Source organism: Cydia pomonella, chromosome 7 (genome assembly GCF_033807575.1).
Source record: "Cydia pomonella isolate Wapato2018A chromosome 7, ilCydPomo1, whole genome shotgun sequence".
NCBI lineage: Eukaryota > Metazoa > Arthropoda > Insecta > Lepidoptera > Tortricidae > Cydia > Cydia pomonella.
In genome coordinates, this window is record NC_084709.1 from 17,424,317 (window position 1) to 17,438,610 (window position 14,294).

Sequence of the window (14,294 nt, forward strand, 5' to 3'; positions counted from 1 at the left end):
ATGTCCTTGGTTCAGAAGTCATAGCTCGTGTAACAACTGTCAAAGACCTGGGTGTTACCTTCGACGCCTCTCTTACTTTTCATGACCACATAAAAGGATTAGCTGCCAATTGTTATAAGCGACTTGGTTTCGTCATCAGGAATGTGCGCGATTTTAACGATCCCAGAGCCATCAAACTGCTCTACACGGCTCTTGTGAGGAGTAAGCTTGAGGCGGCAAGTATTGTTTGGAACCCAGCTGAAATCACATACGCCCTTCTCGTAGAAAAAGTGCAAAAAACATTTCTTAGGTTCTTGTATAAGAAGCTATATACTTACTATCCATTCTTATATCCGACCAAGTACTTATTAGGATCATTAGGTTTTAATTCCCTTGCAGTCAGACGCAATTACAATCTCCTGGTGACAGCATGTGGAGTTTTACGTGGCGAGACAGACTGTCCTGAACTGGTAGGACGAACTGTTAGACTCGCTATTCCATTTGTGCCCAAAAATCTCCTGCGACCGCGAAGTCACAAGCTTTTGGCCGTCCCAATTACACGCACTGTAGCACATAAAAACTCGCCTGCTGTGCGGGCTCTAAGGCTGCTGAACTCCCTTCTGTCATGGGCACCAGATTGTGATATGTTTGCAAGTCGATGGACGGCTGTGTATCAGATGTGTCTGCGGTATTGCGAGGTGATGGACGAAAGATGATTGTGATCTGTTTTTCCTAGTATGTAATCCTATCATATAATCTGAATTGTACAGTGCTTTGGTCTCGACTGTAATGCTGTATATATATATTAAAATATTAAATAAATAAATTAAATAAATAAAGGGCTACGCCCGACTTTCTCAATATGAGGCCGCCGCTGTAGCCCGACGTCAGAGCGTTCATATCATTTCGGGCTAGCATGTCGGGCTACGCAAGACTTCCTTTGCCATCTCACTTACTTAAAAAAAAAATCTTAAATTTAATACTCTTTTACTTGAGTAACCTTTTCACTTTTAGTTACATGTATGGCGTGTCTAAAAATTATATTTTTATACATTTGAACTTCTAAACTAAGTAGTAGCTTACCATCAGGCGGGCCACCAACGTAGTATAAAAAAATACCTACTTTCCACTTTTCTCTTTTGGTTATCTTATAGTTTTTGAGTAAAATAGCTGTGACATACGGACAGACAGATAGACAGACAGATGGACATAACGAAACTGTAAGGGTTTTTGCCATTTTGGCTACGGAACCATAAAATGCACACTGTAAATTTCAACTACCTAACCCACTCGTATTATAGATCAAAAATTCCTTTTTCGCAAGAAGTAAGTAAGCCAGTAAGTAGTTTATTTTTTGTACTTGTTAGACAATTCTATCTTAGTGTACCGAACTTAACAGTTATTTTTTTTACTTTGAGAGCGCACCACCGACATTCTTAGTGGTGTACGCGTATTTCTCTGTAGCTGAATGTCTGTAGATGATTATCTTATATCGATGCTTTAAAATGTTGTGGTATTCCTACAGCCATTTTAAATATCTTCTCTTTTAAACTTAGGTTTTTCATGCATTCCTGAAACGGAACAAGTCTATGATAGGATTGATGGGAGAAAATAATGCAAAAACGCGGCATTAAGCAAAATGATCATTTGTGATTCAGGGTTAATATCTATCGGGTATCACTGAACCCCAACGGATATATTTTTGCAATACAACACAAATGCACACCTCAATAGAAGAAAATAATACTGAAAAACAATAGGCCTGTCTACTCGCTAAGAAGCACTTAGGGCAGCTTGTGATGAGTCAATCTCTAAGTAATCTGCCTAGTTACCTACCTCAAAACGAGACCGCTTTTCCATACAAACGTAGTCCCCATTACGGAAAATATTTTTACAGTACATATGTTGCTACTTTACCGCACTAGTGCGAAAATTAGCATATTACGTTACTGTGTCGAACATTTAAAGAGCCATGTATGTACTGTAAAACGTTGTACGATACATGTGCGAATAAGTAATTCGCAACTCGTGTCGATTTAAAACACTCCCTTCGGCCGTGTTTTAATTTATCGCCACTTGTTTCGAATTTCCTATTTTTCGCACTTGTATCGTAATGTACTATTACAAAATTGGATGTAGAACGAAGGGAATATCAATATCCAGAGAGGAAAATGGGGACTAAGTTTGTATGGAGAACCGGTCATCCCCTTTCCTTTTAATAGTTTAATATGCTTCGGCACATGATTATTTGAGACAATATACACGCATTGTATTTCCATTACCTTAAGCAGAGAACACGGTGGCTTCGAAAGAGTCTCGGGTCATGTGGAAATAAAGCTCTTCACATAATATTGTGTAATTCTCCTTTTTCCGAAAGTGTCCGCAAAATGTCCAAATGCACAATTGCCCAGTATTCTCTTCATCAGCTATTATGGCAGCCAGGGCCAATATTTTGATTTTATTATTTATTTATATATCGACTTGCTTCCCATCGAACCAATTTTTTCAATATGATTGACATTTGTGACATTTGTCATGAACAGTCCGTTATTTGGACGGCTCGGTGAGCTCGGACAGCCCGGCCCGGCCTGTCTCGCGCTTGGAGACTCAACGATAGTGTCAACGCATAGAGATACTATAATATAGAGATGATGGCCCGGTCGCCCCGGCCCCGGAACGGTCCGGCGACGGTGGCGCTCCTGAAAGTCCGTGTGACGGCTAGCTCCGGTCCGCCCCGGCCCGGTCCTGGCACTGTGTAGCGTGAGTCATCCTTAAAAGGGTTCATCCTGGCTAATGTGCTATAAAACGAAAGCTATAAAATAGGTTTTACTTAAAGTTTACAGCCGTGGCTTACTTTCGTAGACGTCTACGAGGTTTTTTTCTGAACTAGATTTCAACGCGTTTATTCGTGTGTTAAGTACTGCAGTTAAGATGCATTGGCTGAGCTCGTACTCAGATTTAATTATGTTAATTAGCTACGTTTTCTGAAGAGTAATAATGTTTTCTTAAGCTAAGACAAACTAAGTCGTCAGACTAAGGAAATTACTAGACATGTTTAAAAGACCAGAGGGCCTACCGCGAACCACGTTCGACGTGTTACCTCTCTGTCGCACTTGTAAATTCGTACGTAAGTGTGACAGGGAGGCAACACGCCGAACGTGGTTCGCGGTAAGCCCTCAGTGCTCTGTTGACATGTTTTCTTTTTTGCTGGCTTATACAAAAAGATAAGGAGAAATGTATTACGGCATATTAGCCTAGTCGGTAACTGGTAATAACCCTGTCTAAGCTAGAGGTCCTAGTTCCATATATCGATCATGAATATCTATACCTATGTCGTCATCTGGTACCTAAGTACCTACTAACAACGCAATTCTTATTGAGTTTACTGTGAGTCTAATAGGTCGTGTAAGATTTACTCATAATTTATTTTTATATATCTCTATCGAAGCCTATATGTACCTACGATGTCTCGTTATATAATAGTTGTTAAAACTCTGTTCTGTCCCATTTCGGTACTGATACAGACCGATTTGATTTAATTATCATCATAATACATTCCGAGAAAATTCCAAGGGAATCCAAGAAATTATAAACAAATAAAATCGTTTTCGTTTCTTAATTACTTTAAAATAATAAATAGGGGTTCCTAGTTGACTACGTAACCCTAAAAAGCAGTTCAGAAGTAAGGCGATTTAATTATTCCAAAACTTTCCTTAAAACGCAAAGTTTGGGAAAGCAAAAAAGTTTTCTAAACTTGGAACTTTATTTCGATAAACTTTTCGTGAAAAATCGCCATCTGCCGGCATGTTGTATTAAACTAGGATTTGCGATGCGTCACGGAGCGTGAGGGCGCTGCAGGCGGCTTGTTGCCGCCCAAATCAATATCCTCACGACGTGCGCCGTCCCGCCGGTTTTCCCTTCAGTATTTCAGAAGGCACCCCCCTCGTTGCCCATTTCTCGTGTCCATTCGCGCTACTAGTGCCCGTAAGCGAATTCCAACAGATAACCGGACTTGACCCAATTACTCGAAGGTGAGTCTAATATTCGCTATGATTATTTATTATTTGAGAAGGTTCATTCAGCAGCTGCTTGATGATCATTTTATTATTACGTTCATTCATAAAGTCGGTGTACGGAGCTGGGAAAGAATACGTTGGAAAGGCGGTCAACGAATTAGAATTGAACGTGAGTTCGAATGCAAGGAATCTTTTCGGAAAACCTATTTTATTGCATGTAAATCATGTATATCAGGGTTTACATTAATGTAACTGTTACTTTCTGTATTATGTAACTCGTAACTAGATTCTGAAAAGTTTACCGGCTGATAATATTTACTTACTATTTTTAAATTTTTAGTTGTATAATAACAATAATTCCTTCTTAAAAATATATTATAAGAGTACCCGCCAGGGCATATATACGTGTCTATATGTATAATGTTATAGTTTAATATACAGAAACATACAGACATTGGGACGCTGGGTGTTAACGGAACTATACGTTTGATTAAGTTTATAATTAGTGTGCTTTAAATAATTATTAGCTTTATGTGTTTACCTAAACTGTCGCTTAAATATTAACCCTTTGGATGATAACAGTGATTACTGTTAGTTAAATTTGGTAATTGTTGTACTAAAATATCTTCAAACAAGTTAATGGCTGAATTAAAAACGGAACTTTTAATTTGACTGTAGTCGGACCAAGGTGCATTTGCAAAGACAAAGTGTGTCACTGTCATAATTAACTTTGCGACACTGCTGCGCTTGTAATCCTAATGTAGCCTACCATAAATACTTAAAAGTATTGATGCTTGATACTCCGCCGCAAAATGAATTGTGACTGCGGCCGGCAAAACATCCTACTATGCCACTTGCCATAAGGATGAGATTTGCTTGTATCTTTACACGAATTACCCGACAAGGCGTTCTTATGGCAAGTGGCAAAATGGGACGTTTTGCCAGCCGTGGTAACAATTAATGAAGTATTCATAGGATCACGGAATTGTCCCAAGGGGATGAATTGGAAGGGTAACAATACATGAAAGATCTGTATATAGACGTGTATGGAGTGTCGCGGGTATTGCTATCAATGGTTTTGACCTGTGTATGTTAACGGTTTAATTCGGGAAATAAATTCCTTCCAAGATATAACATAAATTGGGATAGGTTAGCGACCTATCCCTATTGAGTCTCCGTCAGGTTTCTTAGTCTTGTTAATTGTATCGAATTGTTGCGGACTAAGATGAACTTGAAGAATGTCAACAACGATTCAACATTCAATACTAGTAACATATTTTATTACTAGGTATATTTCGCATTGGGGTCACATAATTTGTTCGGGTACTTTTTTATGCAATAGGCAGCAAACGAGCATACGAGCCGCCTGATGGGAAGCAGTCATCGCTGCCCATGAACATAGGTATTGAAAACCCTAAATACCTGCTTCTTGAAGAACCCCACTCTCTCACTTCTTGGGACGGTCATACGTTTGACACGACTCGGCCCGCCTGCGTTGGCATATAGAGAAAAGTTGTGATGATAGTAATCATAATTACTGTCTGATTACTATGGGTTTACCACAGATCATCCCAACTACAAAAGGACAACTCGCGGTCAGCACGCATAGGCGCACCCATACTAATTTTGTAATCGAGTGCGATCGCTTTTTTAGTTGGGATTATTTTTACGATCTATTGGTAAAGTTGTCATAAAATATATCGGAGCGGCCGAGACGCTCATATATATCAGAACACGCACTCTAGCGCCTTGACAATGAGGCGTGTTCAGATATTTGTGACCATCTTGGCCGCTCCGATATATCTGATGGCGACTGTACTAAAACTTGGGGTCTTAAGATGAAGATGAAGATAATATCAGCTAAATCGTTAAACTCAAAAACTTTGAGTCCGTTTCCTATAGAGAGACATGCCAGACCAACTACTTAATAACTATTTTGGCTCAATGATCCAAAAAGAATCTTGGCCTCCGAAACGAGAGCATGCCACCTTTCCTGATCCTGCGCAACTTCCTGCCAGTTACTGACGCGAAGCTGAAGCAGATACGCCGCCCCACTGTCTTTCCAGCGATACCTGGGCCGACTCACCGAACGGCTACCAGTCGATCGTCGAACGCCCTCTTGACAGCCTTATCCTCTCCCATTCTGAGTAGGTGACATTTAGTTTACCGAACTAGCGAAGTCTGTGGGCTTTCGTTTCGCCAATGATATTAGGCTCGGCCACTAACTCCTCGATATCAGCAATTTCCGGATTCTCCAGGTACCATCATCTCTCTGAATAGGTCCCAGGATTTTGCGAAAAACTTTCCTCTCCGCTACCAGGAGCTGACTTTCTTCTTTCAGTGTCTGAGACCAGGCCTCACAGCCATACATAAGGATATCAAACTAAAAGCCATAAGGAGCCAGACTAAAATTAAAAAAATTCTACACCCCAAAGTTATATAACAATATTATTCCAAGTTTTTTTCTTAACGTCATAACTAAAAGTAATTTGGAAGAAAATAACTCATATCAAAGTTAGGTTCATCCAAATAAAGTAAGCCAGGCACCGTCACCGATCACAAGTCGATGGCGTGGAATTCATTGAAAGTCGGGAGGAATAACCGACCTCCGTGATAATCCGATATTACTTATTTGATATTTGCGGTGATTCTCGGATTTTTGTCTCCACGGCTACGGCGGCAGAGCAAATATAGTACTTATCTACCTAGTTGTTTGGTAATGATATTATATATTAAGTATACAGTTAACTAAGGGATGAAAAGCACCCATTGCTATCGTGGTAGTTAGGCAATAGTCCGAGACTGAAATGGTGCTTTTCACCCGGGTTAAAACACTTTACTTTTCATTTCAAATACGAAGAAAGTAAAATACATGTGCGTAAAAAAACACGGCTAAGTATTAACTTCAGTAGTATTTCTTGAGGGTACTTTTAACTAACAATTTAGGTACAAATATCGTTATTTATGGAATGGGGATAACTCCTGGAATTATCAAAATGTAAATTGTACAACAAATCCATTTAAAACAAAATATTAATTGCTTATCGTAAAAAAAGAGAAAAACGAACTTAGAAATGATAGTGCGCTAGAGTAGAAACGTATCATTTTCGGCACACTTTTTAGAACAACTGAAAGAAAAGTATTTGATTCACCGCTGGACCACAACTGTTATGGTTAGATGTTAAGACCTTTTTGGGTTACCAACAGTTACCTAACTTTCGTGAAATGAGCCTTAATTTTATGAATTAGGTGAAGCCGACATGGTTCAGCTATTAATAATAGCCTATTATGACTCTATAATGGCGGGCCCTAGTGACTTCCTTTGCCTCGTGATATTTCTCGCTTTTTGATGTTAGGTACTGAATCTAACAAACAATTCCTAAAGTCTTTTAGATCCCTGAAGATGAAAATTGGTTCTTTTAAGACACTTTGATCCGCCTGCTCGTTAGCCTCCTCTATCATAAAATAAGGGTTCCTAGTTGATTACGGAACCCTAAAAAACCGAAGGTAACTTGTGCTGGTAAAACTAAATATTACGGACAGGCGCTTTTACAACTTTCCTACCTATATGCTCATCATCACCGTACATTGTCGCCTCATCTAGCTTCCTAGGTGTGTTTTTTTTCTCCATGCTATGTTCATAATATGTCCCAGGCCGTGTTCTCTAGACTACTTCCCGAGTCTCAATACAAAAGTTGTTCTATGCTAAATTCGAGTTTATTTTGAACCTCTATAGGACTCATTAGATTTTACTATGCAACTCGAAAATGTCTAAGTACATGTGTTTTTGGAGGGGTTAAGTAATAACTATTGTAAGGGAGTACTCTACAGTAGTAGAAGACATGTTGCGTTTCATTATCGAATAATAGAAAAATAAACTGAATAGTATTTAAACACGAAACGCGTTGTGTCAATATGAAACTGTTGACCTTTGGTCATTCGAGCTTTGATTGGCATGCGTGCGGAGCGCCTGAACATAACATAGCTATGTGGTGGACGACAATAAGCTTTGATAAAAAGAAAAATCCACGGAACGCTGTCGGAACTAGCATTTAATTTCTTTCGGGTTTTATTACTCCTGGCTAGTGGCACGTGAGCATTACTTTCCTGAATTGGCTTTTACGTTTAAGTACTGCGGTTGCATAAAGCAGTACCTAGACTCAGTGGCAGCTTGTTTTAGTTTCCAGGCCAATATTTCCATTAGATCGTCGTGATTAATTGATGATTTTAATTGCTAGTTGGTAGTTGGTTTTTATGCAACGATTGATTGTGCACGTAGAATCTGCATTTTACAAGTTACTCATTTAACATCATTTAGTTTCAGAAATAAACCTTTTTTAGGTAGGCATAATCATATCGTTTACAACACGTTTGTATAACACAAAACGTTTTCGTAGTGCAGTGCCTTTATCTAAAATTAAATGAATCATCACTGTTAAACAAGCATTACGTACTATTCTAACCCATCGGTCCGACTGAAGTTAACCAATCTCCGAGGATTTTCCGCCGAGCAGTCTCAGAATTCAACTGAGTTAGCCTGATACCAGGAAATCAAGCTAATAGTTACGACGTAGGAACGCTTTCAAAACGATTCATACCCGTTTAAAACAATTTTTCACTTCTAAGTCTTTAATTAAATGGGTATAAAGGTGATCTTGGTTTATATTTTGGAATCCGATTGGGATCTCCGATACCTTGCTTATGATATAAGAGCTGCGGAAGGCGCATGTTTTTACACGAGCCACATAGGTAGATAGCCTATGTGGCTCGTGTAAAAACATGCCTAACCTATAATACCTATGAGCTACCTACATACTTATTGGTCATCATTGACCATGCTACTTCCACGACTGCTGACTGGTCTGTAGGAAGTGTATGTAGGAAGAAATAGATAAACTTTGCTTGGTTTGGATTAAATCCTAAGAATTGACGCAGATGTTAACGTGTGTGTTTCACGAAATTGGCTGCCATATTACAACCTAGAGGGGAAATTAGGCCTAATTGGGACTAGTCAGGTTCCCTCAAGATGTTTTTCTTCACCAAAAAGTCACTTGTGAATTTGTAATTATATTTAATTTAATAAGTTTCAAGAAATTGATTAGTAAGAAGCGGAGTTTGAAATGTTTGAATATCGGACCTCTGGTATAAAATCGCACGCCTTACCGCTGGGCCCCAGAGCTTTAATTACTCGTATTATGCCTCCATCTTCAATGGTCGTTAATAAATTGAACAATATTGTCATCAAGATGCACACAATTCAATAAGTCCTCGATTTGCAATTACGATCTCACAGGTGCCAGCGCGATTTCATTATCCAATTACAGAGGAACTGTCGCTTAAGTCAATTATCTCGTGTCTGCCATAGGCACCAGTATCTAGCACAGTAATTATGTGTTCTTTTGTCTTAAAGGCTGAATAAAATACTTAGAAGGTATGTTTAAAGACGATTTAAAGGCAGCAAATTATTACAGGTGACTAGAAAAATACCCTGTATATTAGTCTTCCTAAATAGAGTCATGTCTAAAGTGGCCTTAAAGCCAGTTTATTGTTTTAAATGTACTAATTTCTAATATACAGTTATGAAAATGCGTCTTTATTTGTGAAAAATCCACCCAGCATTATAATTAGTATCATTACACAAGGAAAGCTTTTGATGTCGAAACTTTGAAAAAAGAGGTATCATTTTTTGATCTTTTTTTTACCACCCTAAAAATTCGTTAAGATTCACGCCTTGTTTGTCGATCAAACATCGTCTTTGTTCTACATCGAATTTGTCAACAGATTCCGTATAAGATGCTCGACGAAAATTTACATCTGTTTAGACACGTACTTATTTGTTTATTATATCATTTCGCGCGGAACGTTCGACGCCACGCCGTCTGCGGCGCGGTTACTAATGGCTTACAATTGTATTCATTCAGTGATAATGATAACTAATCAGAATGGACGGCCCGCGGAAACAAGTTGTTATCACTCTGAGCTGTCATGGTGTTTACGATTATAAAATTGTAAGCGAACGACCAAATATATAAATTACCATCACAAAGTATGTTTACACATGCTCGGTATACATCTTTGAGCATTCGTGCGCTATTCCTGTCAGTTGTATCTCAACTTTCAAAGTTGCTATCATTTTCTATGATGATCTCAGTGTTCAAAGATGTGTCTGAAGTACGCTATTGTTGAATTTTATGCAGTTTCTACGTATGGAACCAACCCTTACAAACTTGTTCCATTGAGATGGGTGAAGGATATAAATGGAAATAAAGTGCTTGTACAATATCCGTCAAAAGACGAGGTGTTGACGGTCTTTGAGTGCATTGTTGAGTGTAAGACACCCTTGCCGCATTGGAAGGACTATAGCGGAACGTTGAAGCATGTGACAAGTAAGTTGTTTTTCGACAGCTAACATAGTTTAGGAGATTTCGCAAAGGTTCTTACGTTACGGATTGTTGTTGCAGAGTCATATCTTGATGGACTGATATTCATTAAAGATAGACGGAATGATTTTATCCCAGAAGAATTATTGTTTGTTGAATACATGGAAAGATTATGAAGATATAGTTTGAGGTATGTTTTAGTTTTTTCTATCGTTCGCATTGATTCAAAAACGTTATATCAACTCAAGAATATGCATAAATTTCGATGTTAGTTCTAAAAACTCATGTATTCTTTCTTAACATACACAACCAGTTAGCAACGGACTTTTGATTTATACTTTCCAGTCCGACTGAACCAAATCACATTCCTGGGCAAGGAAAAACTCCGTTCTTCAGTTAGCAACATCAAAAGATAGATTTTGTTGAGCTTTGCAAAAAACCTAGTAATCCTATCGCAATTTAAAAGTTATGGTACATACCATTACTACCCGCCATGACGTCAACGGAAACAATCTGATCATATACAAATCGATCGTCAGCTTTTAGCTAAAAGCCGGCCTCATTAAATTAGAATTTATTTGATTATAAAAGCGCAAAAGTAGTAAGAAGTTTATTTTTTTGATATCATGAAAGACATAAGCGGTTCCACGACCGGAGAATCGATTTGACACTAGCCTAAGTCAAATAAGTGATTCATCATTAGGACAGGTGACGTATTTGAAGATTTCGGGGGCCAGCCGAAGAGAAAATGGTTTCAAAATATGCAGCCTGCTCTATTGGTAAGTAATTCATTGTCACACTAGCCATTGAATATTGTAGTGCACGATATTAACAAAGATATTACGCACGTACTTTCAATGATGCTTTTGTAGGTCAAGTTCAATACTGAGTTCATTGCTCCGCATGAATCAACTACACATGTCATACCGCGTGGTTAATTGCCGAGCAATAAAATATTTTGAGATCATGTTTTGATAATGTGTAAATCTATCTGGATATCACGAGTGGATAAAAAATGTGTTGAGTAAATAATTTTTGCGAAGTTGCCAAGTTTTGAATGGACGTGTGTGGATTGATGGAAATGCGTACAATCTAAAATAAGTGGTTTTTTACAACTCAAGAGCTTTCAAAATATTTATTTCAATAAACAAATAGGTTAGATTTTATTATAGTAGATACAAAGTACAAAATCTTAGAACTAACACTAAAACTTAATCTAAACTATTGTACTGAGCTGACACGGGCTTAAGGGAGACAGCAATAGACACAGGGGATAAATACTGCCAGGTATTTTCTAAGTTCAGGTTTTTTTGCCCAATCTTGATCTTTATGGGCCCAGAAATAATTAGCGTAGCGCACGACTCGAGCTCTTACTCCATTAAGTCTGATCGTAAAGCCTTCGATTTTTCCATATCTTAGATAGTACAACTTAATTTCATTGAAGAGAGTGCACTCCAGTTTTTTACATGCTAGCCATTGACAGGGCACCATGAAAACTTGCTTATGAGTCTGGGCCCTGAAAAAACATACGCCATTAGTTGCAAGAAACTTAGACTGGATACCATGGTGCTTGTAAGTACTCACAGATTTTCACAGCAGTAGCAGGACATCTTCAGCAAGATCTGGTCAGTTTTTCTGAAATGCACTTGCGAATTTATGCAGCTCAATAGCGGAGCGCAACTCTCTACTCGATAACACAGACTGAAGTTAAAAATACACTCAGATTTGATAATACGATCGATAATGAGTGTTTTGTCCGGCTAGGTCACAGAAAACGTTGAAGGTTTCAGCTGTTCATACCTATTTTATGTCTGCTCAATTTTAAACAATCAACTTATAGATGCCAACTCGTACTGCACGTTTCTGTTGCGGATTTTTTGAATAGTCTAGATGTTCAAGCAGCATGCCGAATTGCTAAAACAAAGCAGAAATGTTAGACCATTTTCTATGAACGAAAATGGTGATGCAGACTCGTAAGACTTACGCATTAGGACGAATGCAGGGGACGAAAATTGAGATGTAGTCAATGCTATTAGGGCAAGTCCTTTTGTCATTGTACCGCTTCATCCAAATATGGTTTTGATGATGCTCCAATCTTGCTACGATGTTTTCTAGAGTGATTTCAGTACCTTCGATTTTGTTATTTTTGTATAGATAAGCCAAAATCTCTAATTTGAATATATATTTGATAGCTTTGATTGATATTTCGCACCATTCAATTGGGATGTATATTGTATGAAAACTTGACATGTTACGACCATCAAGTCTAAACGCGATGGAATCAGTGACACAACTATGGTTTATTGAAATGGTGCACGCACTTATAGGCAAGGCGTAAATCGCCTGGAATCTGAAGTGGCACTCGATACTATTGATGTTCAATTGAAAATAATTATCCAAGGGTATATATCTCGTTGCAAGTGTCAAGTACTCAATCATTCTTCGAACCATCGCAGTCCGAGATTGACGTATTGCACACGTGCCAATTCATTTCACCCGTACATTGTTCCCGATTTGCTGTCAAGGTAAAATTTCTTATGTTTTTTTTACGGGGGGATGTGTAACGTTTGATGTTCTCATCTTGATCAATTTTTCATTTGCAGATTTTCCGTTTGCTAAATAAAACAAACGGTCTTTAATCTGCCAATGGCCGATCGCAAGGCATCTAATGATCTAGAGAAATCCAAGAATGCTGGAAATGCAATTTGCAAATTCATTCGACGCCCTAGTCCCACCAAAAAGTATCATGATAGCCCAGTGGTTGCAGCCAGCTTCAGTTGTTTCACTCCTGGTGCTTCCTCATCTAGAAAGCAAGAGGCTTCAGCGAAGGATTCATCGCCTAAAAAGTCCAAGTCCCTTGAAGAGCTCAGGATGTCTTTGAATCTGGAATCAAAATCCAGTTTATCGAGCAAGAGTAGTCTCAGTAGCCTCTCCATGCCGTCACCGTGGGCTACTCCAATTCAATCGAACCAATCACTGAACAAACCATCTGAGAAATCTGGTTCTTAAATAGTTTCCATAATTTCAGCTTTCGAGTAAATAATTTGTACCTTTTGCATTGTTACAACAATTAGAATGATCTGTATGAACTTGATATTGGTATTTAAATAAATATGTTGGTCTATGACTCATTTTATTATCTCAAAGCACCAACCATAGAATACATATACACAAAATTTGTACCATTGAATTGATAAGCGTACAGAAGTAACTAAGCGGAAATATCTCTGTCTCTCTCATACAACGTTTTATTCAGATTGGAACGTAAATATATTTGTTCAGTACAATATTGTGCGTACCGGTTGTTCCTCGAGTTACAAACACGCCTCTACCATTAATCGTGAATTTGCATATTGAAAGTAAAATTGAATCATGAGTTCGATAAAACCTAAGACTGATACTGTGGCAATTAAAAAGGACGCTACTACACAAACGGAAGCTACAGAGCGATTTAAAACTAAAAGTGAGTTAGGAAGTTCACAAAAAATCCAGGACGAAAGAAAGTTATCGGAGAGTAGAGACAGTTTCTACCAAAGTTTAGATTCAGAGCCAGAACCAAGTGATGGAGTACCTGATGACCAGAAAATTATTGCACTTCGCAGGATACTTGGGAATAAGTCACGTCTATTTCATTAATTTAGGAAGTACACTTCTATTCCAGACAAAGTGTATGCTAACTTACTTCATATACAAGACAATTTAGCGTTATATTGTTCATAACTGAAATAAGTGGAACATTTGACCTGACTGCCGCAAAATGACAGCGAGCTGCGCATCTAATTAAAGATAATATCAAACTAACTCGGTCAATTGATCGGCTGGAGTCTTATATCAATTTGGAATAATAACTGCTGACAGATTGGGTCAAATTATAACGGCCGGCCTAGGAGTAAAATTCTGCGATTGGATGGGATTGGAT

General features: G+C 38.3%; 1 protein-coding gene across 1 annotated transcript in view; it reads left to right on the forward strand.

The window, feature by feature from the left end:
• Nucleotides 1–3,293: 3,293 nt before the first annotated feature.
• The window catches only part of LOC133519507 (synapsin-like), a 145,153-nt gene continuing 134,152 nt past the window's right edge, over nucleotides 3,294–14,294 (forward strand). The window contains exons 1-2 of the mRNA XM_061853513.1: nucleotides 3,294–3,322; nucleotides 3,801–4,010. Of these exons, the coding sequence (XP_061709497.1) occupies nucleotides 3,294–3,322; nucleotides 3,801–4,010 (239 nt within the window). The remainder of the gene's footprint in view (nucleotides 3,323–3,800; nucleotides 4,011–14,294) is intronic.